Source organism: Juglans microcarpa x Juglans regia, chromosome 2D, assembly GCF_004785595.1.
Source record: "Juglans microcarpa x Juglans regia isolate MS1-56 chromosome 2D, Jm3101_v1.0, whole genome shotgun sequence".
Lineage (NCBI taxonomy): Eukaryota > Viridiplantae > Streptophyta > Magnoliopsida > Fagales > Juglandaceae > Juglans > Juglans microcarpa x Juglans regia.
In genome coordinates, this window is record NC_054596.1 from 8643376 (window position 1) to 8670716 (window position 27341).

The 27341-nt window shown below is 37.5% G+C and overlaps 3 protein-coding genes across 3 annotated transcripts; all 3 read left to right on the forward strand.

The window, feature by feature from the left end:
- The first annotated feature begins 1570 nt into the window (after nucleotides 1–1570).
- On the forward strand, nucleotides 1571–5900 carry LOC121248309 (mitochondrial metalloendopeptidase OMA1-like). Its single transcript, XM_041146737.1, has 3 exons — nucleotides 1571–2653; nucleotides 2775–2923; nucleotides 5362–5900. Exons 1-3 carry the CDS (start codon nucleotides 1706–1708, stop codon nucleotides 5609–5611), a joined length of 1347 nt encoding a protein of 448 aa, XP_041002671.1. The 5' UTR covers nucleotides 1571–1705; the 3' UTR covers nucleotides 5612–5900.
- A 471-nt stretch (nucleotides 5901–6371) lies between these two features.
- LOC121248289 (pentatricopeptide repeat-containing protein At5g66520-like) lies at nucleotides 6372–8748 on the forward strand. The gene is made up of 2 exons (XM_041146708.1): nucleotides 6372–8379; nucleotides 8662–8748. The coding sequence occupies exon 1, from the start codon at nucleotides 6472–6474 to the stop codon at nucleotides 8149–8151; it is 1680 nt and encodes a 559-aa protein (XP_041002642.1). The 5' UTR covers nucleotides 6372–6471; the 3' UTR covers nucleotides 8152–8379; nucleotides 8662–8748.
- An 8573-nt stretch (nucleotides 8749–17321) lies between these two features.
- On the forward strand, nucleotides 17322–18806 carry LOC121249215 (3-ketoacyl-CoA synthase 5-like). Its single transcript, XM_041147935.1, has one exon. It carries the CDS (start codon nucleotides 17322–17324, stop codon nucleotides 18804–18806), a length of 1485 nt encoding a protein of 494 aa, XP_041003869.1.
- Nucleotides 18807–27341: the final 8535 nt, after the last annotated feature.

Consider the following 27341-nt stretch of genomic DNA (forward strand, 5'->3'; position numbering starts at 1 on the left):
TAGGCCAAACCTGGATTTAATCAAGATTGTGCAAATGATGGTATGCAAAAAAGGCCAGCTCGGCAAATTACGTAACTGTGTATTACCTTCCTCACATCAATACAAGAACTAGCAATCGATCACATCAGAAAACCATGAACAATAGGGAAACAAATGTCAATTTTAACAATAATCATATATGCACAAGAAGCATGAAAGTTAGAGAGACGTGAGTGTGAAACTTTGTTGGTGGCGAGAGAAACGTGCTGGCTTTTCAGTTTTTTGTTTTGTTTATTTTCTTTAAGAATTTCATCAATTCTAGGCTTGATTGTGTTTTTTTCAAATTGCCCCACCACGTCAGCGAGGGTGCGCAAAGTATGTGCAAAATGGACTGCCCGTAGAGGAACTGCTTCCCCCTATTCTATCTCCCTTCCTCCCCCATCCCAGTCGCCTGCAAGCCCTCCCTCTCTCTCTCTAGAGACCCTTATCACATCATGGTATGAGGACTTTCATATTTGTCACAAAAAAGATGACATCAAAAATATGATTGTTGGCTTTTATAATATATCACTATAGTTTATAATACAATTATAATATACTACAATATATTATCACTATAATATTATATACTATTATATAATATATAATATAGTATATTAAAATCGGACCGTACCAGATCAAAATTGGTAAAATCAGAAGTACCTGTTTAGTGGGGTAACCGGTGCGGAATCGATTTTTGAAAATGCAAACCTGTACATACTGGTTCGGTCTTAAATTTTATCTAAAAATAGACCAAATCAGACCCGTTACACCCCTACCTGCTGGGGCTCTCGCCAGTTGATTTTACTTGTTTTTTTTGTTTTTTCTTTACATGAATTCTTTTTAACACTTTTAAAATAACATTTTTTTTAACACTTAATCATTAGGGAAAAAAAAAAAAAACAACCGTAGATCCAGCGGGAGCTACCAACTGTAAGAGTAGGGTTTTCATAATGGAAAATGCTTTATCTTCCGCTGGGAGCTCCCGCTGTGGTCTAGTAGTGTATTTTTATGTGTTTTTTTCAAGTTTTTTTTTTTTATATAAATTTTTTTAAAAATTTTAAATATTTTTAAAAAATAAAAAAGATCATAATATTATTAAAAAATATTTTCTTAATCATGAAGTAAAATAAAAAAATATTTTTATAATTTTTTATTTTACTTCATGATTAAGGAAGTATTTTTTAATAATTTTTTTTTTACTTTCTAATTAAGAAAGTGTATTTTTAATGATATTCTAAATTTATTTTATTTTTTTAAAATATTAAAAAATTTATATAAAAAATAACTTAAAAAAAAATACATGTAAAACAATCCTACACTACCAGCCGGAAATCCCAATGGGCTGTAGCATTGTCCTTTCATAATAATAACAGAAAAAAAAAAAAGAAAAAGAAAAGAGGAAAAAAAAAAAAAAGAAGAAGAAATGTCCACCGTTACAGATGCGTCAACGTTCTTCCGCAACATAGGGTTTCCCCAAGCTTCTGCCAACCTATGTGTTCCTTTTCCATACCCCAAAATCTTTCCCTGCTCTGTCTCTCTTTCCTTTCATATCCAAAAGAAGAAGCGGCCAGGAGCATCCCTTTTTTTTTTTTTTTTTTCACTTGAATCCGGAACGAGCTCAGTGCCCTATTCGAATCTGAAACCGAAAATCGAAAATTTCTGCTTGTAGTTCTTATTCATCGTCATGGGATACTTTAGAAGAACAAAGTTCTCCCTCGATGCTTTCCGGAATTTCACTTCCAGGATCACATCTAATGGTTCAATCCAAGAACCCAGTTCGAGAATTTCCCAAACTGGGTCTTCTATATTTTCAGCCAATACAGCCAAGTCTTCCCAGTTTTCTTCATACTCCAATTTTTCTCATAAAAGGAGTTTACAAGTTGCGCCGAATAGATTTCATAATATTCAGTTCAATCAGAGCAATTCCTTTTTTGGTGGCGCTAAGAGATATTACTATGTCGATAGGTACCGGGTTCAGCATTTTAAGCCTCGTGGACCCCGGCGGTGGTTTCAGAACCCGAGAAACATGCTGATTGTGGTTCTGGTGGGTTCTGGGGTTGTGATCACTGTGTATTTCGGGAATTTGGAGACTGTCCCATATACCAATCGAAAACATTTCGTGCTTCTATCGAGAAGCATGGAGAGAAAGCTCGGGGAGACGCAATTCGAGAACATGAAGGCGGCCTTTAAGGGCAAAATATTGCCGGCGATACACCCGGAAAGCGTGAGGGTGAGACTGATAGCCAGGGACATCATTGAAGCGTTGCAGAGAGGACTGAGGAATGAGAAGGTATGGAGTGATTTGGAGTATGCATCCGAGAGTGTAGGCGGGGTGCACGAGGCGAAGGCCCATGAGACCTTGATGGCGTTGAAAGACAGTGAGGAAGGGAAGTGGTTTAAAGAGGATGAAATTCTTGATGATGAGTGGGTTCACCAGAGCAGGAAGAAGGGACTGGAGAGAGGGTCTCAACCAGAAACATCGCATTTGGAAGGATTGAATTGGGAGGTTTTGGTGGTTGATGAGCCTGTTGTTAATGCGTTCTGCTTACCGGGTGGGAAGATTGTCGTGTTTACAGGTTTGCTCGAGCATTTTAGAAGTGATGCTGAGATAGCAACAATACTTGGGCATGAGGTAGAGATACGTTTTGTTTAGCCCCACTTATTATAATATGCGCCATGCGGGGGATAAAGATTTCTGATTGTTTTGTGTTCTTTTAAACTGCTATGTGAGAAAGCTTGTTTTGATTAATTAGGTTGGGCATGCTGTGGCTCGACATGCCGCGGAGTCGATTACAAAGAACCTGTGGTTTGCTATTCTACAACTGATACTTTATCAGTTTGTTATGCCTGACATTGTCAACACAATGTCTGTTCTTTTCCTAAGGCTTCCTTTCTCTCGGAGGTACACCATAATTCTTTACGAATGAAATTCTGAATTCCGTATTCTATTTTTCGCTTTTTTTTTGTTGTTGTTTATGATCTTCAGCTAGATGCATATATCTATTGGAAAGTTGAGAATGTTGGCGTTCAGGGTTACCTTGTTTTAACTATTGTTTCAGAACCGCTTTTCACTTCATGCTCCAAATATTTGGTTCTAGTCTTACTAGGACTTCATTATGATTAGAACTAAAAAAGTGAATGATTTACGCCTATGTAGATCTGTCTTTCTCATAGAGTTTTGGGACTTCTTGGAGGTTTGACTTGCAAGAATTTATTGGCTATAACCAAATTCTCTTCAGAAAAGCCTCAATGTTACAAGGATCCATAACAAGTTTAGTTTAGTGCCAGTATTATGCAAGTGAAAGGATTTAAGTTGTTCGACATCAGCATGAAGTGGTCAACAAGGCAGCATGATAACAGCGTACTTTGGGGCTAGCGTCAGTATTGATGTGGTGTTGCGGGCTGTGTACATGCGTACATGCTAAATAGGATCAAATGATCAACCATATGAACAAACACAGCAAATGAATTTTTAGCATGTTAAAGATGGCAGAAACATGGGGCCTTTTCACGGCCTTCACACGAAAACAGGGCAAAAAAGCTGGCACTATCCATTACTTTAATCTTGAAAAGGCCCCATGTGAAAGACATCTTTGTAACAAAAATGCTTTAGCTACAAAGTGATTTCACAAAAATAAACTTAAAAAATAATGTGATTTGATATGGTACGTCAAATTGTACGGTTACTTTTATTGTAAAGTAGGTCTAACGTATCATATGAAACCATGTTAGTTTATAAGTTTATTTTTGTGAAATCTACTTATCAAAAAAAGTTTACTTTTGTGAAATCTCTTTATGGATGTAGCAAGTAAATAGGTAGGCACTAAAAGATATTTCCACAAACGACCGTCCATATAGTCCTAGTAATGGACCTTAATATCTTAGAGTTTCTAATGAGCACAAGTTCCTTCAAAATGGTGTAGCTTTCTTCAAATATTTGCTGGATATTGAATAAGTTCCAGTTCATAAAGTTCATTTTTTTCTCTCATTTGTTTCCTACAACATCAGACCACAAAATTTATGAATTGTATAAATGTTGAACCAATTATGACATTATTTTTATATTTGGCCAAATTTGATTTCTTTTGCGGCGACTAAGAATGTAAAAAAGCTTAGGTTACGTTTGGATGCTAAGGTGATCTAAGGTACTTCCATACGTTAGACTATACTTAACATCCAAACACACACATGTAATGCTCATCTGAAGTGGGTCGTGTTTTCATCACTATTTATTGAGAAGACAAATCACTGACGGGACCAACTACTTTTTTCAACTTCTCATAATTATTCCATCACTACAACAACAAACCAATTATTGATGGGATCCACTACCTTTTCAACTTTCTGTGAAAAGGTAAACACATTTCAACTTTCCATGAAAAGGTAAACACATTTAAACTTATTTCATACATCCAAACGCATCCAACACATCTCAATTGGACCCACGCTCTTACACAAAACCCACTCAAATATCTTAACTTACTACCATTCACATATAAGCTTAGATCATCTGAGATACTCTTATCATTCAAACGGAGCCTTACATTCTAGTGTGGAAAGATATCTGAGATCTATTTGGTGCTCACAAAATTTTTGGAGTTGCCCCCCTAGTCGGATGTAATTATTTGGAATGAGACAGTAAGTGTGAATGTTGTAAACTTCCATAAGGTTCCTGGATAGATAATTTGCTTTCCTTTCTGTTTTGAATTAGGGTGATGCTAGGTTGCCCCCCAAAAGAGCCCCCTAGTGCATTCAAAGGAAAATGTTTGGTTGCCCTCCAAACGTGGCCCCAAAAGTGCCACCTAGTGTAATTTTTTTATATATATATTTAAAAACGTTACCACTAGTTCCTTTGGTTGTTGGGGAACACACCCAACAACCAAATATGTTGTGTGGGTGTGTTCCCCTCCCGCCTGCCTTTGGGAGCACCAAGTCTCTTAGAGTTCCTGCCTAGGGTCAAGAGTGAGAAAAATATAAGGCATATAAAGTGTGTTCCACAGGTAGCAATAAATGTTATGGAATTCACTTTGTGCATATAATTCCCTTTCATTTTAGGCCCTAGATTTGGGGAAGAAACTATAGGAGATCCAAATGCTTGGAGGAGAGTGAGTGGTGGTGGAGTTTGGTGGTGCATTCCATTAATTATTATGTATATTCTTGTTTGTTAAGCCACATGGTTTGCCACCGGAATCCTTTTAATTGCTTATTTCATATTTATGAATTGTTATAAACTTTATTTCCCTACTAGTATTTTAATAGGGATTATAGTGCAACACACAGGTGAAAATGAACTTATTTTAGACCGGGTGCTCACCCTTCTATAAATGATTTTCTGTGCAGGATGGAAATTGAAGCAGATTACATAGGGCTGCTATTGATTGCTTCAGCTGGATGTGATCCTCGTGTGGCCCCTAAAGTGTATGAAAAGTTGGGAAAGTTGACAGGCGATTCGAAACTAAGGGATTATCTTTCCACGCATCCGTCCGGAAAAAAGAGAGCTCAGATGCTGGCTCAAGCCCAAGTCATGGAAGAAGCTCTTACTATATACGGGCAAGTAAGAGCTGGTCGTGGGATCGAAGGTTTTCTGTAGGACATCTGTAGGACAACACAAGCGCCTAAGTGCAACTTCCTTAGGTCTGACAAGCTTGAATCGAAGGCTTCCTGTCTACTTAAAGATTTTTGTTCATTTTATTTGTTGATATTTTTTGGTCTCAGTAACAGTATATTTATGTGTAATGGGATTCTTCTCAACCCAGTCCTTTTTTTCTCAGCTGCAATAACCATTTCTGGACCCGAGGAGAATTCTCTGTTATAGAACTAGTTTTTTTTTTTTTTCATTTATTTATGTTGCATAAATAAAAACAATATGGTTTTTTCAACCAGTATATAGTTTAATTGTAGCCATGCTTATGCCGTCCCTGACCTGCTGAATGTTTAATACCTGCTGGTTTAGCGGCAGTTTGGTGAGTGTTTGGATTCTTCTCATGTCGAGGAAATGGCACCTCGTGGTTCTGGGTTTGACCAGTACGAAGTTATCATCTTCACTGAAGATGTTAGAAATGAAGAGAAAAAAATATATATATTTACAAGTTTTGTTTAACTAGTAATGTTATATCCATCCAATTGTTTTGGAAAAGAGTAGAGTTTATTATTAAAAAATTATTATTATTTTTTGTTTAGAAGTTGTATTTACTCTTTTTTTAAAAAAAAAAAATTGTGCGAAACTCGTGGAGGACTGAAATGACTTTTTCTTTGGTAGTCATTTCACTCTGTTTATTAATACGCTTGAAGCATCGCTGAAATGAAAATTTTTCTAAGGCAGCCAATGTAGTTTAACCCTCCGGTCCATCTCCATGTCCGACTCCGGCTCGCTTGTCCCTTCTTGAAAAACCGCCGCTTTTTCAAGTTCCAAATTTGAGGCACCCATAATATGGTCGATGAGGCGTCAAAATGAGAGAAACCCAACGGCTAACTCTCAAGAACACAATCTCACGCTTAATCAAAGAATTCAAGACCATGAGAGAGCTTAAGCAAATCAATACCCATATCCTAACGTCTCCCAATCTACTCCCGAACGAGCGTCATTTTCTTCTGACTCGTCTCCTTTTCTTTTGTGCCATTTCGGATTCAGGCTCTCTCAGCCATGCTGCCGATGTTTTCCGACTCATAAAGAACCCAAATACCTCTGTCTACAACGTTATGATTAGAGCTTATGCCAGCAAAACCAATGGTGGTGATGATACAAATTCGTGCCCGTCCTTGATTCTATATAAGCAAATGCTTCATGGTGGCATTGCACCAGATTACCTCACTTTTCCGTTCCTCCTGAAGGAATGCACCAGGAGGCTTGATGGTGACACCGGTCAAAGCATTCATGCCCAAGCCATCAAGTTTGGACTCTATGATGACGTATTTGTTCAGAATTCTATGATAGGCTTGTATATGGCGTGTGGATATTTGACCTTTGCCTGGAAGTTGTTCGACAATATGCTAGATCGGGATGTTGTTTCTTGGAACTCGATGATTATTGGCTATTTGAGAAGTGGGGAACTCGACATGGCGTTGGATTTGTTCAGGAGGATGAAGAAGAGGAATATTATTACCTGGAATTCGATGATTACAGGGTTTGTTCAAGGTGGCCGGCCGAAGGAGGCCTTGGATTTTTTTCATGAAATGCAGATTATATGTGATGTTATGGTCCAACCGGACAAGATTACAATTGCTAGTGTTCTTTCAGCCTGTGCTTATCTGGGCACAATTGATCAGGGAAAATGGGTGCATAGTTACTTGAGAAGAAGTGGCCTACAGTGTGATGTGGTTATTGGTACAGCGCTGGTTGACATGTATGGCAAATGTGGATGCGTGGAAAAAGCATATGAGGTCTTTAAGGATATGCCTAAAATGGATACCTTGGCATGGACAGCGATGATATCAGTCTTTGCTCTTCATGGGTTTGCTAAAGAGGCTTTTAATCTTTTTGGAGAGATGGAAAACCTTGGGGCGAAGCCCAACCATGTGACTTTTGTTGGGTTACTGTCAGCTTGTGCGCACTCTGGTCTAGTAGAGAAAGGTCGCTGGTGTTTTGACAGGATGAGACGTGTTTACTCAATTGAGCCACAGGTTTATCATTATGCTTGCATGGTTGATTTGCTTGGCCGCGCTGGGCTCTTTGACGAGGCAGAATGCCTTATCAGAGGCATGCCACTGGAGCCAGATGTGTTTGTTTGGGGTGCATTACTTGGAGGTTGTCAAATGCATGGGAATGTGGGATTGGGACAAAGGGTGGCGAAGTATTTAATTGATATGGAACCTCTGAATTATTCTTTTTATGTGAACTTGTGCGATGTATATGCCAAAGCTAATAGATTTGATGACATAAAGAGAATCAGAACCTTAATGAAAGAAAAAGGGATAATAAAGGAAGTCCCAGGTTGCAGCATGATTGAAGTTGAAGGGGTTGTTCATGAATTTTCAGTGAGAGGATCACCTGAAGTTGCACTGGAGGAACTAGTCTGGACCCTGGTTGGGTTTAATAAGGTGATGAAGATAGAAGGTTATTTGCTTGATCATGATGAGATATCATTGAATGATCGTGATGAGATATCATTGAAGGCAACAATGTTGCTATGATATGCTAATATTTTATTCTAAATCAAACGTGTTCACACTTGGGAAACCAGCATTCTGCTGTTTGAGGAGTACGTCAAAGTTATTCAGCAACCTCCAGGCACCATTAGAAAAAGAAATTTCTTGTTCCAGGAAAATTATTGAGATATACTAAATATGTGCAGGCCCCTGACTCCATTCATGGACGGGAGATGCATGGAAACAAAGTGGTGAGATATGCATCACCCAGAGGTAATACCATTAATTTCTAGCTAATACCATTGCATTACAAATTTACAGCTGCTCTCCATACTGCTAGAATGACACTTCTTGGTTGGTCCAACTATTTTGACGCGAATTACCTGAATTTCACTTTGTTCTTCATGGCGATGAATATGATTCATGTTGTCTGTTTAATAATTGAACCATGATTCTTTCCATTTTGCTTAATTTTCCATTGATCTTGTTTTGATGTGGCAGTTCTTCATGTACCAATATATTTTATTTGTCTGATATGTGTTATGGTTTTTGCAGGACATTTATTTTGCATCTGACTATATATAGTCCACGACGGGTCAACTTTTATCCAATAATCAATTGTTTCGACATAATAACATGGATAATCGAGCTATCTGACAACCGACAAGAACGTACATTTGCTGTACGTGTGTTAGATAGACAGACAGATGGTAACGTTAATACTTTAAATAAATTTCGTAAATTATTTTTAAGGATCAAAATATGGATTAAGAGCAGTACTATAACAAAACTCTAAATTCCCATATTAGGCAAACAAAAGAAAATTTAACGAACCAATTAAAAACTCAAATATAGTAATAAAAACACAAATTTGAATCCATGATATAAGTATCAAATAATGAAAAGAAAATTTTTAAAAAATATATTGTTCTTTTTTCTGAGTTTTATTCCTTTGCGGGCTTTGCTACCTCTGGAGTTTGCTCATTCGTTGGATTATAGCCAGATGCCCATACCGTAGTACCGTCAATCTCGCAGCCAACCTACTTACGTAGGAAAACCTATTATGCCCACTCATTTTGACACTTCCATTGGACCGCTGGTTATTTTTTATTTTTTACTTAGTTATTTTTTTTGACACCTCCAATTATGTATTCACTGGACGCTCCCACAATGCATGCGTCGTCCCCATGCAGCGTCAACCTCACAGTCCATGCATGCTTTTATTATATTGGCAAATGATTTTCTTGATTTTTAATTTTTTTTAAGTTAAATTCTTTTGGGGTATTATATTTAGAAGTAATTTTATATCTCAACTGTTTAATCGAATAGCTAACCATTCAAAATATGTCAACTTAGTAAGTGTGACCGAGAATAACAAAATCAAGAATGAAAAGTAGCATTACTTATTTCAAATTTCAAGCCAAATCTCATAGACATGATCCACCCTTTTCGGATAACTCTAATATTATTCTCTTCATGCAATGTCAAATAATTTAAATTTAAATTTAAATAATAAATAATTTTTCAATGTAATTGTGTCACCCCCAAACTTAATTGTGGTATAGCCTAATAGGTGTATATCTTTCTTCTCATTATGCACACAAGTACTTATAATCACTGTATATATAGTAACAATGAAATTCTTAACAGAATAAACTTAATAGATATTGAATACTATTGATGCCAATTACCAGAGCAAAAATAATATTATAACTTCATTAAAAATTAAAATATCAATTATATGTGTAGATGCAAAAATTTGGCTAGAACTAAGTAACTAAGTTGATAAGTTTGGATATGACTAAGTGAATAAGATGATAGTTTATCTTATCTTTGGTTTTGTAATTTGGATGAATGTAAAACACTTTGACTTTATCTATGACTATTTTGATTTTATCTAGAGGTTGTTAGGAAGTGTTTTAGATAAGTCAAGTTCCAAGAGATATATCTTATCCAGAAAAGAGTTTGAATGTGAAACTTCCAACGCTGAGAAGATAAGTATCAGGCGTTTGCAAAATCCGTCAGTAGAATTTCACTGTGACTCAAACTCCTATAAGATTTGTTCTATCAGCAGAGTTCTACTGAGAGTCAAATTCCTATCAGATTGTTTATTTAAGGGATCATACTGGTTAGGATTTGGAGAGATTTCAGTCTTGGAGTTTTTGGAGAGTCTTTCCGAGTTCTTATGTGTGAGAAAATTCTTAAGCTCTTGCTATTTTTCTCTCATTGAGTGTATGTTTACTCTATGTTGGAGTTTGATTGATCGAGTTCAGCCACTGGAGTTCTAGGAAAGAAGTCAATATTTGAAGATCGTCAGAGGTTTTGGCTGCTACTACGGTAGAGACAAACGGATCGTTTGTAGGGTCAAGTAAGAGGGTCAATTAGCAAAGGTTTTGTAATTGAGAATTACTTATAACTGATTTTCAAATAATAGAATTGACTTTTATGGGTTTGGCTGTTCCATAGGATTTTACCTTTAAAGAGCTCTTTAAGGGTTTCCCTTTGTAACCAAAATTGGTGTAAAGCACTTTATTTACTTTATGTATTTGATTGATTATCAAATTATTTCATTATTGATCACTATCCAATTTGTTGAGTGAAATGATAGATCATTGTATTACAAGACAGGGGTATTTGAGTAATTTCAATATGTAATAGATACCGTCGAACATAAAAATGATTTGCATGCATGCTTCAAACTTTGAACTAAATATATTTTCTTTAACCTAAATAATTTAATCATGTCCTTCAGCTACCCAACCCATATGAGGGCAACTGTTTTAAAGGAATTGAAGTGAGATTGGAACCACCTAAATTCACTTTATCAATTCTTTGATCGATGAATTTTCCTAATCTTCCATTCTTTGAAGAAATGGAGATTGTGGTTGATGTCACTGATAATAGGACTAACTGTCTAGTCATTTACATTGGAAGGATTGGAAATTGCTTCAATGATGATGCTTGAGTCCCCTTCAAGAAATATTTTTTGCAAACTGAGTCTCTTTGCTTCAGTGATGGCCATTAAAACTGTTGTGGCTTCTCCAATGTTTGGGTTTACACTGCTAATGAAGTCAATGATTGCAAAGATAAGATCACCTAAGTCATTCCAGCATATACCTGCCAAAATACTGCCATGGTCCCTAACTGCTACATCAAAGTTGATTTTGAGGTAACCATCTGGGGGAGTATCTTCATTAGAGACAGAGGAAGAACTTTTTGTTAACCAAGAGGCAGAGTGCTGATGAAAGATTGAGAATACTGACTTTTCAAATTCAAGAGGAGTAGGAATGGAGGCAAGCTGATTATGCACCTTTTTGTTTCTAAGAAACCAAAGGTTATCCATAACAATTGTTGCAAAGATTTGGAAAAGGTGATGCTCTTCCTTCGGGATTTTAAGGGTCTCTAACGGGTTACTGATGTTTTTGATCAAGCTAGGAATGGTTGTCTAGAAAATATGGAGGTATCAAGTGGCCATTTGGATTGTCTCCATATAACTCTAGAGTATATACAATTAAGGAAAAATGAGAAATGTCTTCTGAAGCAGTATTGCAGAGAGGACAAACAATTTGATCTTCCTCAATGTGAATGACTTTATTAATCTCAGATTTGGTTGGAAGAATATTATGACTTGTTTTCCAGAGGAAAAGTTCAAGTCTGTCTTGCAATTTCAATTTCCACAATTTCTTCCAGTTTACAAGGCCATTGTTGGTGCTGGGGTGATTATTGTCATTTACCAAGATAGCGCTAGCATTCACTAAGGCAGCATAAGCTGATTTGACTGAGAAGTTTCCAGAAGTATGATGAAGCCATTTGATTTTGTCTTGGATGTGGTGGAAGTTATGGGTGGCCAGAGGGATTTTTTGGATCTCTTTTAAGGTGTTTTTCGAGAATAGAGTATTAAGGAGAAGAATATTACAACATCTTGGATCCTCAAGAGTTAGTTCAGAGACTTTCATGTTTTGATCTGGATTAATGTTATTAAGAGGATTTGGTTGAGGTAAGCCTTGGGGCATGGTGGGGATCCATTGATCAGTCCAAACCTTGGTAGAGATATCATTGTTAATTTGATGAAAAATACTTGAACGGAGAAAAGTTCTTTGTTTGAGGAGACTTTTCCAGAACAAAGAATTTGTCAGTTTGTGAAGGATTTCCATAAAGGATTTTGAGCCTAAGTATTTTTTTTAAATGACTTCCTTCCAAAGACTTGTTGATTCATTAAGGAGGGCCCAAGTGAATTTTGTGACAAAAGCAAAGTTAAAAGAAAACATGTTTCTAATGCCTAGACCTCCCCTATATTTCCAGATCCGAGATTTTCCTAGGAAATAGGTGCTCAATATCATTTGGAGGGATGGGATGAGAAGTGGAAAATATGTTTTGAAAATGGTATTGAATCTTTGTGAGGATTGTGGTTTGATCAGCAGACCAAGTGTTTCCTTCAATTTTGAGATAGTGAATATTATTTCTTCTTCTTCTGATCGAAGTAGAAGCATGAAAGAATTTTGTATTGAGATCGGTAGAAGTGAGCCATGTAATACGAGATTTCTGACTCCAATGGGATTCTTCATTTAGGAGCAGTTCATTGATGTTTTCTTTTAAGTCTGCTTCCCGAGTGTTTGAGAAAATAGAATCTTGCTCTTGAAGAGAGGAAATGGACTTGGTCATGGCTTTGCCTTGGGATTGAATGTGGCCAAAGTTGTCATGGTTCCATTCTCGAAGGGCCAGCTTGGTTGCTTTTATTTTTTTTTAGAGGATAAATGATGATGTACTAGTGAAGTGTGAGTTCCAAACCCTTTTGATGATTTTGAAAATGGAGGGATCTCAAATCCAAAATTCCTCGAATTTGAAAGATATAGGAGAACTCTTCCTGTTTGAAGTTTCTAAAAGGATGGGTGAATGTTCAGAAGAGACACGGCAAATGATGGTGAGGGTAGCTTGGGGAAAAAGATCCAACCAAGAGATGTTTGCTATTCCTCTATCAAGCCTTTCCCATATTTGGTGTGGTCCAAATCTGTTGTTAGTCCAAGTGAATTTTGGACGAGATAACCCTGTGTCAATAAACCCTAGATTATTCATGAACAAATTGAGGCCCTGGTTTTTTTAGGATTGAGTAAAAGGTTTCCCCCCACATTTTTATGATTGAGTAATAATAGAGTTAAAATCCCCCAGAGTTAGTATAAGACCCAAAAAAGAGAGTGAGATGTTTGTGAGAAGGTCCCAAAATTTATGCCTTTTTCCAAGAGGGGTTGGACAATGAATCAAGCTGAGCAACCACGGAGGATGGCTAGGATCAGAGTACATCAAAACAGAGATAATATTACTAGATATTTGTACAATTTCAATATCGACCCCAAGTCGATACAGAAGCAAAAGTCCCCCTCTCCGCCATTTACCAGGAAAGGGGGAAAACACAAAATGAGCAAAACCCAACATATTAGCAATATGTTCGCAGTCATTAGAAGCTAATAAACATTCAGAGAGAAATATAACTTCAGGGTTATGGGCCCTGATATTTGCCCTAAGTGATCTGATTGCACGAGGTCGGGCTATTCCTTGGCAATTCTAGGCTAGGATTCTCATGGCTTTTCCAGTAACAGTGAGGACCTTGCCACCTCAGTCATTGGATTCATTGGAAAAATGTTCATAATTTGGGATTGGACTTTGTTACTAGTAGCCTTCATTTGCTGACTCTGATAGGGGGCGAACCTGAGTGTTGTTTGACTCCTCTTGGGTTGTTTCCTTCAGGTCCCCTCCATTTTTTTCTTCTATGTTGCTTTCCTTTGTGTTGTGTCTTCTTTCGGGATTTCCTCCTTTGCCCTTTCGTTCTAAGCTCCATCTGTTGCATCGGTGTGAACTCTGAAGACTGGAAATGTGATACTCAGCATGCATTTTTTGAGAGGGTAGGGAGGGATGCTTCTCTCTTCAAACAAGTCTTTTCTCTTCTTTACAGTCTCCTCATGGATGGTAATTGTAGGTTGGGGGCCTGTTGCAGAGGTGTTCATATTTTTTTTTGCTAGAGATTATATCGAGGCTGAAGGGGAGAGGATTTGGGAATGTAGATGGTTTGGTTGCGTTTGATGGGTTGGGGATATTATGTGGGTTGGGCTCAGTTGAATTGTGTTAAAAATAAAGCAAGTTTTGCCTGATGGGTTGACCAAAAGGGATATGTTGTGGTTTGGGTTTTTGAAGTTGGTTGAGGCATTTCTTTCTTTGAGCTGGGAAATGAAATGTTTTATCAGGGATGTTTTGGGTTGTGGTTCAATGGAGATAGGTCCAATGGGCTCATTGTTTGTGTTTGGTAGAGTGATTTGCACTGTGTTTGGAAGAAAAGCCTACAGTTTATTGGATTGGAATTCCATTTCAACCGTTGACTTACTAAGTTCTAGGTAGGACACGTGGAGGGGAGGGGGCACGTCAGTATGCAAAGCTTCTAGGGAGACAAATGCATTATTGGAGATGTTGATTGATTGGTTGCGCTCTTTAAATGAAACAGACGGTTTTGTCGGGGGACTTGGATTGCTACCACGTGGGAGATGGATCTCCTCACTTGGAACTATTTGAGTTCCCTTAGGGAGCACAGTGTCGTCTTCTCGGATTTCTTTTCCAAGACTTTGAGTTGCAGAGAATAGTTGTTTGATGCAGAAAACCTTTTTATGCCCTTGTCCAGTACTGATCATGATGGCCTTTCCTTTTGCCAAGATGTTCTACCTGGCTGTTTTTCCTTTGATGGGCTCAGGGAGAAATGTCAGGTGGTTCATGGATACAAACTGGAGGGAGAGATGTAGGTCCTTGATACATTTGATCCCCTAATGCTAAGTTTACATGATGTTGGCTAGGCTGTTGCAAGACCTTTAGTTGATCATCAAGATGAGGGTGCCTTCTGAAATCTTGGTGTTCTACTCTCATCCAAGGACCGAAAACTGGTTCTTCAACTGGGTTGATATAGATGGGACAAGTTTGTTGGAGATGTCCAAGCCATCCACAATCCTAGCAGAATTCTGAGAGTCGTTCATATTTGAAGCTAATTTTTGCAGGTTGCTTGTTTAGTCTTGGTAGAATGAATCCTTCAAAGAGCGGGTTTTTTGTATTTATTTCAACTCTAATCCTGAGACATTGTTTTACTCCATTGCTTAGAAGAAAGGCTTGGTCTATCTCAAGTTGCCTAGGACCTACCTATTTCTACAGCATTTCCTTCTGTCATCATCTTGAGTGGCAATCCATAAATATGGATCCAAAAAGCCAAATGCATGAGATCTATTTCCTTAAGATTTAGACTGGGTGGCCATTCTTTGAGCACCATATGAAACCCTTTGAAATTCTAGGGTCTTTGAGAGTAGATCCTATTTTTGTCATGCAGGGATGGGAAAGTGAAAAGGAAGATGTTGGTTCCAAGGTCTTCAATGGTGAGGCCATGAACGAAATTCCAAACCGCACGGATTGTAGATTGAAAGATATGTTTGTTAAGATTTTTGGTAGTGACCAAATTTCTAATCAGGGCTTGGCTTGAGATCTTTGTTGCGGTTTCTGATTCAGGGACTAAGATGATATCATCCCATGTTAGTGCCATTGTCTGTTCAATGAGCTGTTCAACCCTTTCTTTGTCTTTTGCTGTTGACATTGGTGGAAAGTGGGGTAGGGATACTGATGGAGGACTGGTTTGAAGATTCTGAAAAGATTGGTGAGAAGTGAGGTAGGTTAAGGACTGGTTCAAAGATTCTGAAAAGATTGGTGAGAAGTGAGGTAGGTTAAAACTGGAGGGTTCGGTGGGTATCGTAAAGGGGAGGCCTACTAAGAAGAGAAAGAAACTCATCTTCAGAAAGAGAGCAGGACTAGTCAATGCTGGGCAACTTTTATGATATATAAAAGTAGTCAATTTGCTCAAAAAACAAAAGTGAGATTTTCAAAATATTATAGAATGATTTTTTTTCAATATCGAAATACCATTAATATATTTATTTTTAATTTTGAAATTTAAAAAAAAAAAAAAAAAAAAAAAAAAAAAGTGGAGGCTGGCGTGGCCAGACCACTCCCAAAAAACTCTTTCAGGCATGGTCACAAAGGCCTCTTGTCTTGATCTGCTAACCAAACATACTGTAGACGTACCTATCGTACTGCTATATGGCTTGGGATAATGTATGTTTAATATTTGTGTAAGGCGTCGGGTGGTTCATGCCACCATTTGTTACGTAGGCCAATGAAATTAAATAATAATATTCTCCCTATTACATCTTGCCGTACCAAATTTAGTAAGATACACTAGCTAGCAAGAATGTAGGAGAAATTAAAATTTTCGGCTGCAACATTTTTAGGTGGTACATTATAAATTAATTATAATGAAAATTAAAGCCGTTAAATATTTGGCACATTAATTTGTGAGACCTAGATAACAAAATTAAACATGACATTACAAACTATGTCGTTAAATTATAAAATTATTTTTATTATAAAAAAAATGTAACGTATTATATAAATTATTCATCTCTGAATTTATTTTAATAAAATCTCTCTAATTTATAATTTTAACACTTCTTTTTTTCCCATACTTTTTCTTCATAGATCTAAATGTTGGGACGTGGCGCCCAATTATACTTCCTTTCTCAAAATATAATTTCCGGTAGCATTGTTTCCTTTTACGTTTAATTATACTTATGAAAAATAAATTTTTATACAACTTAATAATACAACTTCAATTGATGCTTTTGAAATATCTAATTAAATTGTTTTGTTCCTTCTTAATTAGAGCTAGAGCTATTTGCACCTAAACTTGTCAAAGAGTTTTTCATCCACTCCAATTAATAGATCCTTTAAAAAGGAGAAATAAAATAAATCTCTCCGTACAGAACCTAAAGTTTCGACATGGTAAAAGCGATTCACTAAAGTTTAAAATAAAAAATCCATCAAAAATAAAATAAAATATAAATAAAAAAGTAATAATAGTATTTTATTAACAAGTTGCAGAGAAGTTGTGAAGGCGCTAGGTAGGTAGTAACTACCATTTCTGAGTGAATTAACTTAAAAACTACTCTTGAACACGGAAAAACAGAACTTGTAATAAGCACCGCACCGATTTGCAGTTTCCATGCAGACCTCCTTCACACGTGCACCGTCCATTTATATTTAAGAGAAGAGAATTGGTTTACTGACCTCAAAACAGCGCACCATTACCACCACCTTCTCCGCCTCATCTCTCTCTCTCTCTCTCTCTCTCTCTCTCTCTAATGGAGTCTGTGTCTAAGCTCAGATATGACCCTCTTATGAGCAATACCATCAGCACCCTCCCTTCCGGTCTCCTCTCAAAGCATCTTCATTCAACTTTCATGGAACTTCTAAGATTTTCCTCTTTCATTCTTGTAACATCCATCGAAGCTTTCTTCATCTTGAAGAAACGAAAACCAATTTTCCATGTCTTCTTTCTCATTTGTTTCATCCTCTTTTTCATTGTCAAACACTTCCTCTCAAAAGCTTCTTCGGTTTATTTAGTTGACTTCTCATGTCTTCGACCGCCAAGCTTTTGCAGAGTTCCCTTCTCTTCTTTCCTGGAAAATGCTTCCATGTTGGAATGCTTCGACGTTGAAAGTATCTCTTTCATGGCCAAGGTCCTCAGTTCTTCTGGACTAAGCGAAGAAACCTATCTACCCCCAGCTTTACACTACATTCCACCAAAACCCCACGTTGAAGAAGCCATCAAAGAAGTCCATATGGTGCTCTTCCCCATCCTGGAAGACCTTCTGTCCAAAACTAGACTGCTGCCTCATGATATAGATATTCTCATTGTCAATTGTAGCGGTTTCTGCCCCTCCCCTTCACTCTCTTCCATTATTATAAACAAATACTCTATGAGAAGTGATATTAAGAGCTATACTCTCTCTGGCATGGGGTGCAGTGCAAGCACTATCGCAGTTGATATGGCTCTAAGTCTTCTGAAAATTCACAAAAACTCTTGTGCCGTTGTTCTTAGCACTGAAATCTTGTCTACCGGCTGGTATCCGGGCAATGAGATGCCGAAGTTGCTCCTTAACTGTATGTTCAGAATGGGCAGTGCGGCCATTTTGCTCTCCAACAAAAGTGAAGCAAAGAAGTGTTCGAAATACAAACTGTATCGAACACTGAGGACCCAAACTGCCTCTGACGACAAGGCTTATTTTTCAGCAGTTCGCGAGGAGGACTCCAAGGGAAATCTGGGGTTTACATTGAACAAAGGTGTACAACAAGCCGTCGGAGAAGTTCTCAGATCGAACGTCACGTTTCTTGGATCCTCAATCTTGCCCTTTAAGGAGAAATTTCGGGTTTTTGTTTCCATTTTACGGAAAATATTTATCGACAAATCTAGGCATGAAACTTACGTGCCGAGTTTCAAGACTGTGATACAGCATTTTTGCTTGCCAACTGCAGGGAAGGCGACAATAAGAGAGATAGCTAAAGGGCTAAAGCTTGAAGACAAAGACATAGAGCCTGCATTGATGACACTCGAGAGGTTTGGGAACCAGTCCTCTTCTGCACTGTGGTATGAGTTAGCGTTATTGGAAGCCAAAGACAGAGTGAAGAAGGGAGACATGGTTTGGCTACTTGGGCTTGGGAGTGGGCTCAAGTGCAGCAGTGTCGTTTTGGAGTGTATAAGGCCCATAGTTGGGGAATCCAAGAGGGGCCCATGGGCTGATTATCTTTGTCGGTATCCGATCGTGACCGTTGATCAAGGGCTTTAACTGATACTACAATTCTACGTGGATGCACCAGCCAGATCTGTTTTCAAACTTCCAAACCGTAGATATTATTTTAGAGGTGCATGTATTTTGATTTGAGAAATTCTACGTATACAAAATTCTACGTATGAATTTTTCAATCTTTATAATAAAAGAATTTTACAATCTAGCGTATTACATTAATATATGTCAGTTTGCGAACTTATTTTTGTAAAATTCCTTTGTAGCTAAAACATTTTTCTTTTGATTTTTATTTTTTTGAACTTAGTTATGAAAATACTCTTGGCGAATTAGAATTCTTTCATTTCTCGTGATCAATTGAGGGGCTTAATTTATAGTACTTATGCTTATGACCAAGGGCTAAAGTTTAGGGATTACTTAACTGTAAAGCAATTCTTCTCATGCCGTTTTTCTTCGTTTTAATTTTATTTTTTCATTGAATATTTGTTCACTGACCACTGTGCCAATTTGAGGATACTTTCGAACCTCGAGACAAAAGAGAGACTGAATTTTGCAGTAAGCTTCTCGATTACCGGATTACAAAACGTAATCCATTGTTTCAGCACCTAGTGGGCTGTAACCAATTGTGACTAAAATAAACTAATGGGCCTTGGGCCAATAGTACTTGAGTCCAGATACAAGTTCCAACATCCTCCGAGCCTTAGATCAAGTTATCAACCATGCCCATATAAACTGAACCCACTTGCAGAAAAGAATGCCTTTTGGGAGAAATATGACATTTTGCAAATGAGATTGAAAAGTACTATTTGTAATTGGGGGCTGCTAGTAGCCTGCTACTGCGGGCGTGCCACTAGGTCGAATGTCACCTTCTTTTTTATAGTTTTTAAATAATTTTTGAATATATTTTAAAAAATAAAAAAGTATACTAATACGTTAATAGTCAATTTTTAAATAAATTAAATACATGAGCGATCAAAATGAAGAAGGAAAATTGTGAAGGAAAATTTGCTACGAAGAGCATACATTTCCTACTAATAAGACAATTTTATTTGTAAACAAAAATTTAAAACTAAATATTTTACAAATTAAATTCTATTATTTCAGCAATATAAAATGTGTATTTGAAAATAAAGCGCACAATGAGATAATGATATTTGTTATTCGTGTTAGGCCATGGCTGGTCAGGGGTGGCTGTCATTCCTTAGTTTTTATTTGACTTTTGTAATATTTTTCTAGTTTTCTATTTTTAAATTTTGTGTGTTTTTCTTATTTCAAAATTTTTCATTTTCTCTGGATCTTTTAGAAGGAAAAAGCTCCCAATCGATTGGTTGAAAACTCCAATTTAACACCAATTAATGAAAATCCGCTATGTAGAATGTGTAGTAAACTAAAATTTACCCCCGCATGAAGTAAATTACTTCAATAAAAGGAAAAAACTAAATCCAGACGATTTCGTGCACCCCTTGCACACAAAGTCCAACTGCGGTTAAATGTAACGATCCCATCCATCAAAGTTCGAAACTTTCCCTTTCTTTCCTGAGCCTTGCCGCATCTCCTGTGGAGAAGAAGCTAGAGGGGATGAAGCTTGCCACCGAGAAAGCTCCAATGGAGAAGAAGCCGAAAGCTGAGAAGAGAATACCCAATGAAGGTGGCACCAACGACCTCAAGAAGAAGAAGAGAATGAAGAAGAACACTGAGACTTACAAGATTGATATCTTCAAAGTCCTTAAGCAGGTTCACCCCGACATAAGAATTTCCAGTAAGACCATGGGCATCATGAACAGCTTCATCAACGACATCTTCTAGAAGCTCGCCTAAGAGTCATCCTGATTAGCCTGCTACAACAAGACCTCATGGGAGATCTAGACCGTCGTGCATTTGGTGCTGCCCGGTGAACTGGCTAAGCACGCCGTCTTCGAGAGTACCAAGGTCATCACCAAATTTACCAGCTTTTGAAATTGCCTCTCCCGATTTTGTGATCTGCGAGTTCTATTTTTCTAGTGTTATCGGCTCTATTATGTCACTCTAATCTGTAATGTTGTACAAAACCAATTGGAATTGTTTGTATTGACGATTATTAAGGATGCTTAACATATTAATGGAGTGCGAATGGAAATGCGTTTCGTTTACCAATTGAAAATTGCATTCGACAAATCGAGAATCATTGGAGCCAAACTATGGGAGATCTGAAATTTGATGAATTTTTTTGGGCAAATGTATGTCTGATATGATTCTCATCTGGGCCAAACTTGGATTTAATCAAGATTGTGTAAATGATGGTATGCAAAAAAGGCTAGCTTGGCAGATAACGTAACTGTGTATTATCTTCCTCACATCAATACAAAAACTAGCAATCGATCACATCAGAAAACCATGAACAACAGGGAAACAAATGTCAATTTTAACAATAATCATATATGCACAAGAAGCACGAAAGTTAGAGAGCCGTGAGTGCGAAACTTTGCTGGTGGCGAGAGAGACGTGTCGGCTTTTCAAATTTTTTTTTCCTATAATTTCATCAATTCTAGATTTGACTGCATTTTTTTTTTAAATTTCCCCACCACGTCAACGAGGGTGCGCAAAGTATGTGCAAAATGGACTGCTCGTAGAAGAATTGCTTCCCCCTCTTCTCTCTCTCTCTCTCTCCCCCCACCCCCATCCCTCTCTCTCTCTCTCTCTCTCTCAATCTCTCAATCTAGAGACCCTTATCATATCATGGTATGAGGACCTCCTTATCTGCCACCAAAAAGGCGAAATCCATCAAAAATATGATTGTTGGCTTTTAAAATGTAAAACAAAGAAATCTCATGTCAAGTTTGTGATCCATGAGAATGAAAAACAAGACCTTTTGTGTATGTAGCTTGTAATTTTATCAGTTTCCATACTAAGAAAATGCAAGAAAATAAACTCAGCCATTGGAAAGTAAAAAGTCTAGACACTCCGTTCAATTGACCTTGCATCAATCAGGCACCTGAGTAAAAAGACCATTTTTTTTGTTTGACTCCCCTTTTTTCTTAGAAAGAGCAAATCTAGTATCATGGTTTCAAAGAAAGGAAAAAGAATAAAAACAAAACTATTCAAGAAAGGAAAAGGGCTGAGTAATTGGAAAGTTAAATTCTCGAAAAAATATTTGAAAAGGGGGAATCACGGAAAAGATAGAAGTTTGAAAAAGAATCATTGAAATGGCCGCCTTAATTGAAAAATGTTACAAGACTCATAGAAGAGGATTTGCTTAGTGAATTTAGTGGGTTGTTTGATGAACCGCAAGGTTTACCTCCTTCAATTAGGGGAGGGCAGCGGGGCCCCATCCCTGCTGCTTCGCCAGGCTTCCGCTTCGCCCCCGTTCAACAGGGCGGAGCACCCCATCCGTCAGATGCAGAGGGCGGGTGGCCCCGCCCGCATCTGACCCCCAAGGCGCGGGCAGGATAGGGGCGACTCCCGCTCTCTCTCTCTCTCTCTCTCTCTCCAGTCGCCGCACTCTCTGTGTCTCACTCCATCACCCGCCATCACCGTCGCCGCAGCCTTCCTTGACTTCGTTTTCATCCCCGTCGCCGAAGGTAAGAAACCCTAAATCTACTACAATTTTTTGTGATATTTATTTTATGGAATGAAGATTGGAGGAATGATGGGTTTAATTGGAGATTGAGGATGAAATTTTGTGAATTGTGTGCTGTGGAGACTTGATTGTGCACGTAGTTCACTAGTTTGAATGGTTGATGTTTCATTTGTACAGTGTGTTCGTGTGTGAATCTCTCCATGATTAGTTTATTTTTTCATTTTTTTTGAAACCCTAAAATAATTTAGGGGTTTCAAATCTGGAACCCTAAATTAGGATTCCAATCCTCAATATGGTAAGTTTTGAGGTGGAAAATTTCACCTCAATATGTTTAGTTTTGACACACTAAACACTATTTCTATGAAATACAAAGTTATAAAATTTTGAATAAACTTTTCAACGTCACCAAGTTTCCATTCATCCAATGTATAGATCAAGATATAGTTTTGTTTTAACTTTGACTAGTTTTTTCCTAAAAAACAACGTACATAAATTGGAATCTTTCAAATCCTATATCGAATTCATCACCAACTTACGCCTTAATGCTGAATACATTAACACAAGAACATGTTTTGACACGTGAATATGCCAACACAAAAATAAAAGATAACAATCAATGTACGTATTCAAATTATCGATCTAATTTGTTTTAGTTTCAAAAACGTAGTCATAGCATGATTTGGTTGTGTTTTTAATTGAGTATTTTTTTTATATACTTTCACATTCTTATATTTTTATGTAAAAATTATTTACAACTTTTATAACTCATTTTAATTTGGTATTTAAGTTTTCTTATGTTTGATGTTTGATCTTCTAACTTCCAATATATATGTTAATGCTTGGATGTTAATTGTTTGGCATGTTGCTATGTTTACTTTAATTTCAGATTTATTGTTTCCTTGAGTTAATGGATATGCTAGCATATTCTAGTGCGAGCTCTCATTTTCATGTCCAGGGTACCTCTACACCTACCCCTACTCCTACTTCTACCCCTACCCCTACCCCTACCCCTACCCCTACGGCACCTTGCCCCACCCCCAAACCCAACAAGAAACCTGCTTCTATAGTTTGGGCTCATTTCATCAAACTAGAGGGTGATAACCTCAATAACCCCCAAGCCAAGTGTAATCATTGTGGAAAAATCTATGGATGCCACTATAGAAAACATGGCACCTCACAATTAAATGTGCACTTAGAAGAGCAATGTAAAAAAATTACAATATTAAGATCATTACAAGAGAAGAGCCAATCTAAGTTAGAAATTGGACTTCAAAAAATGGTGGATGAGACTAGTGGGGGTGCAACTTTGAGGGATTATACTAAGTATGATCCCGATGAGTGTAGAAGACACTTAGCTCGTATGATCATCATGGACGAGTTACATTTTCAAGTTATTGATGAGAAAAGGTTCCAAGCGTTTGCTCGCTATTTGGAACCAAGATTTAATATTCATTCTCGCTATACGGTGGCAAATGATGTAAAAAAAAGTATTTTTGGTCTAAAAAAAAAGAAGTTGAGCGGTGAATTGGCCGGTCAATTTGTTTTCCTTACGACTGATACTTGGACATCAGTCCAAAATTTTAATTATATGTCTTTAATTGTGCATTTTGTTGATTGTAATTGGACATTACATAAGAAAATTATAAAATTTTGTCAAACCACCGATCATAAGGGTGAGACAATTGGGAACGCCTTAGAGGCCGTAGTAAAGGAGTGGGGGTTGACCCAAGTTCTTACAGTCACAGTTGATAATGTCTCTTCTAATGATATCGCCTTGGGACATCTAAAAACCTATCTTAGAGAGGCAAATAAGACAATTTTGGGTGGTGAGTGTCTGCATGTGAGATATGCGGCACATATTCTGAATCTTATTGTTATTGATGGTTTGAAGGATCTTCATGACTCGATTGCTCGGGTCAAGACTGCTGTGAGATGGATGAGATCTTCTCCTTCGAGGTTGGAGAAATTCAAGGTTGCTTCAAGGTCTGCGGGCCTAACATCCAAGAATGGCCTTTATACTGATGTGCCTATACGATAGAACTCAACATTTTTGATATTGGAGGCAGCTCGAGAATATAGGCTGGCATTTGCACTATTGGGTGATGAAGACATCTAATATATTAAATATTTTGATGATCACGGAGGATTGGGGAAACCCGTAAATGATGATTGGGAGATTGTATCTATTTTTGTAGAGTTTTGAAGTTTTTTTATGAGGTCACCACGACGGTATCTGGAACTTTGTACCCTACATCCCATCAATTCTGTTAGCAAATATGTAAGGTAAAAGAAAAATTAGATGAAATGGTCGCGGGTGGTCACATTAGGTTGCGGGACATGGCATTGGTTATCAGGTCAAAGTATGACAAGTATTGGGGAGATTTTTCTAGGGCTAATATTTTGTTATATGTAGCTATCATCCTTGACCCGAGGTTTAAGGTGGATGGCATGGTATTTGGATTGGGCCTTGCATACGGGCAAGCATTGGTAGAGCTTATTGCAACAAGGGTTTGGGAAACCCTTAGTAGATTATTTGATGAGTTTACCGTCATGCGGGGTGGTAATATCGCGGCACCTACACCTACCCCCCACCGGTTTAAGAAGTCAATAGTGGGAAAAGACGTAGATTGGACTGAGGTGAGAGCTTTGAGTAGACCCCTTTAATGCAAAGTTATGTAGAGGTTCAGTCAGAGATATACAGATACTTAGCAGTGGAGGTAATACCATTTTCAGGAGATTTCGATATATTAAGTTGGTGGAAGGTGAATGCCGTGAAGTATCCCATCCTTGGAGAGATAGCCCACAGTCTTTTGGCCATCCATGTTAGCACCATAGTCTTAGAGTCGACCTATAGCACCGGAGAGTGTGTATTGGATTCATTTCGGAGTTAACTAGCTCCTACCACTGTGGAGGCTTTGATTTGCACGCAGAATTGGATCAAGAGAACTCCAATTCATGTTTCAGATGTTCTTGAGTATGAGGAGGCCGATGTCGAAGAGGAGGGTGGTGATCAACCTGGATCTGGTATTTATTTTAATTTCATTTTCTAATTTCTTATTAATTTATTTATTTTCATTTAATTGGTATTCATTAATTTCATTTCAAATTTTATTGTTATAGTGATGCATGAGATGTCGTCTATGGCTACCTCCGATACAGTATGACTTTGTATTGGACCCACCATTGTCATGGTTTGCACAATTTGTCCTTTATTCTTTTTTACATTTATAATTTTATATTATATTTTAATATCTAATTATTTTGCTTGTATGTTTTTTAGCTTTTATATTCTCAATATACATATGTCGAATCCCTAGATTCCTAATGACCGATCTATGCTATCTTCCTCATCTTCATCTCAATTCCCAATTGCCCAATCGCAATCTCATCTTGCTTAGTACTTTTAATATTTTGTATTTTAATATTTTAAATTTTTGTTTCATTTTATAACTTTATAATTCTAATTTGTTTTATTTTTAACTCATTAATATTTCAGGTTTTATAACTTATTAACGTTTATGATCTTGATTTTCAAACTCACAGCAGTTGACACAACTCACCACTCAGTGAACTCACCGCCATAGCGCCATCCCAAATTGATCAAATTGAATAATTGAGTTATAATTGTTACAATTAAGTGTAATGTTGCTACAATAGTTAACAGTACAATTTTTAATATTTAATATTTTTAGAGGAGTTTGTAATATTGTAATAGTTTAAGTTTATTAGTTCTCTTAGAGTCTTAATTTGTATAATTGTAAATTGTAATTTGTAATAGTTTAGTGCCTTAGTGATAATTATTACTTAATTAGTTAATAGTTGAAATTTAGTATATATTAATAGTTGAAATTTAGTATATAATTAATAGTTCTATATATATATATATATATATATTCAATTTTTAAATATATTTATTTTTTCAAATTAAATTATGGGCCCAAAGTGGCCCAAAAATAGATTCTGGGTCATTTAGGGCCTAAAAAATGAGCTAGACCGAAGGCCAGTAGGGGGCGAACGGATGGGGGTCCACCCCCACACCCCGGCAAACGGACGGGGGTGGGGACGGGGAAAATTTTGACACCCTCGCTCATGCGGGGGTGGGGGCAGGGGAGGGGTGGCCCCGCCCCATAGGGGGAGGATATCACCCCTACCTTCAATAAGCCATGATCACAAGATAGTACTAAAAGAGAGTACACCGCCCATTTCCACTAGATCTTATAGATACCCCTTTACCAAAAGTCTGAAATTAAAATATAGTAGCTAAATTACTAAAAAGGGGGTAGCGAGGCCTATTTCCAGCCCCTTTTCATCTCCGGTGCTGCTGGTGCGTAAGGCAAATGGGGGGTGGAGGCTGTTCGTTGATTACCGAGCTCTGAATCAAGAAACTATAAAAGAAAAACTCTCAATTCCAGTGATAGATGAGTTGCTGGATGAGTTTGAAGTGGCTGTAGTGTTTTCAAAGTTGGACATAAGGTCGGGCTACCATCAAATCAGGGTGGTACCCTGGGATGTAGCCAAAATAGCATTTAGAACTCATGAGGGCCACTTTGAGTTCTTAGTGATGTTATTTGGGCTCACTAACGCCCCTTCTATGTTTTAGGGGTTAATGAATGATGTATTTAAACCATTGCTGAGGAGGTTTGATGTAGTATTTTTTGACGACATATTGGTTTATAGTAAGAGCCATGAAGAGCACTTAGACCACCTTCGACAAGTGTTATAGCAGCTGCAAGTCCATCAACTGAATGCAAAACGTTCTAAGTGCATGTTTGGGGTCAAAGAAGTGGATTATTTGGGCCACATAATTTCTGGGCATGGGGTCAAAGCCGATCCCTGAAAGATCAGATCTATGTTGAAGTGGCCAGCACCTAAGAATCCCAAGGCCTTGAGAGAGTTTTTAGGGCTGATCGGTTATTACCAGAGATTTATTAAGAACTATGGGTTGTTAGCAGCTCCACTTGCGGGTCTTTTAAAAAAGAATGCTTTCTTGTGGTCACAAGAAGCCGAGCAGGCATTTAACA